This window comes from Lipotes vexillifer, unplaced genomic scaffold (genome assembly GCF_000442215.2).
Source record: "Lipotes vexillifer unplaced genomic scaffold, Lipotes_vexillifer_v1.1 scaffold625, whole genome shotgun sequence".
NCBI lineage: Eukaryota > Metazoa > Chordata > Mammalia > Artiodactyla > Lipotidae > Lipotes > Lipotes vexillifer.
This window is the reverse complement of record NW_006771655.1, coordinates 866113-866971: the sequence shown is the minus strand read 5'-3', so window position 1 is coordinate 866971 and position 859 is coordinate 866113. Positions and strand designations below refer to the sequence as shown.

The 859-nt window shown below is 65.5% G+C and overlaps 1 protein-coding gene across 1 annotated transcript in view; it reads left to right on the top strand.

Annotated features, from left to right (window-relative positions):
- Window positions 1-859, top strand: part of FOXK1 (forkhead box K1) — a 61835-nt gene that overhangs the window by 55802 nt on the left and 5174 nt on the right. The window contains exon 3 of the mRNA XM_007447087.1: window positions 301-457. Coding sequence (XP_007447149.1) covers window positions 301-457 — 157 coding nt within the window. The remainder of the gene's footprint in view (window positions 1-300; window positions 458-859) is intronic.

Here is an 859-nt window from a genome sequence, read left to right as displayed (position 1 = left end):
CCCCCCCCCGCCCCCGCCCGGGACCGTGGGGGCGGGGCGGGGGCGCCGCGGGCCTGGGAACCGGTGGGGGAGGCGGGCACTGCGCTTCCCCGCGTCCTGGCCTCTCCTCGGGCGCCATCGTGTGGCCGCCACCTGCCCAAGTCCCCTGGCCGCCCTCGGTGCTGTGTCAGGACAGTGGGGATGGGGCAGTGCCACGAGCTCCGGCCACCCGCGCCGTCCGGGGGTCCGGGCATCCTGTAGCACCGGGCCCACCTCCTCGGCTCAGGGTCAGAACTCAGGACGTGTCCTTTCTCTCCGCAGTGTCCCCAACTCCTGCCCGGCCAGCCCCCGAGGAGCCGGGTCCTCCAGCTACCGCTTCGTCCAGAACGTGACCTCGGACCTGCAGCTGGCGGCGGAGTTCGCCGCGAAGGCCGCCTCGGAGCAGCAGGCCGACGCGTCCGGAGGGGACAGCCCCAAGGTCTCAGCCCTCGGCGCGTTGGCCAGTGACCGGGCGTGGGGTGCTGGCGTCCCTGCCCCTCCCTCCCTCGTCCTCCCCTCGTCCCGTCCACGGGGACGGGATGGCTCCGAGCGTAATTACGGTCTCTGAGAAGAATGTCAGGCTCTCGCCTTACAGCCTTGTCTTAGTTCGTTCCCATCTGACAACTGTTTTTAAATCAGTTTGCAGAGGAGGTGAGAAATTTCAGAATTAAACTATGAATAAGCCTAATTTTTACCCCCCATGAGGGAGACACAGCTCTTCCTAGCTTAAACCACATGGATTAAACAAGAGGAGGTCGTGGGGATTGGTTTTAGCGGATACCCTGCAAATCTGCGCACTCATTGGAGGGTTTTCTCCGTGAGCAGGTGGCCTGGGGGGGGG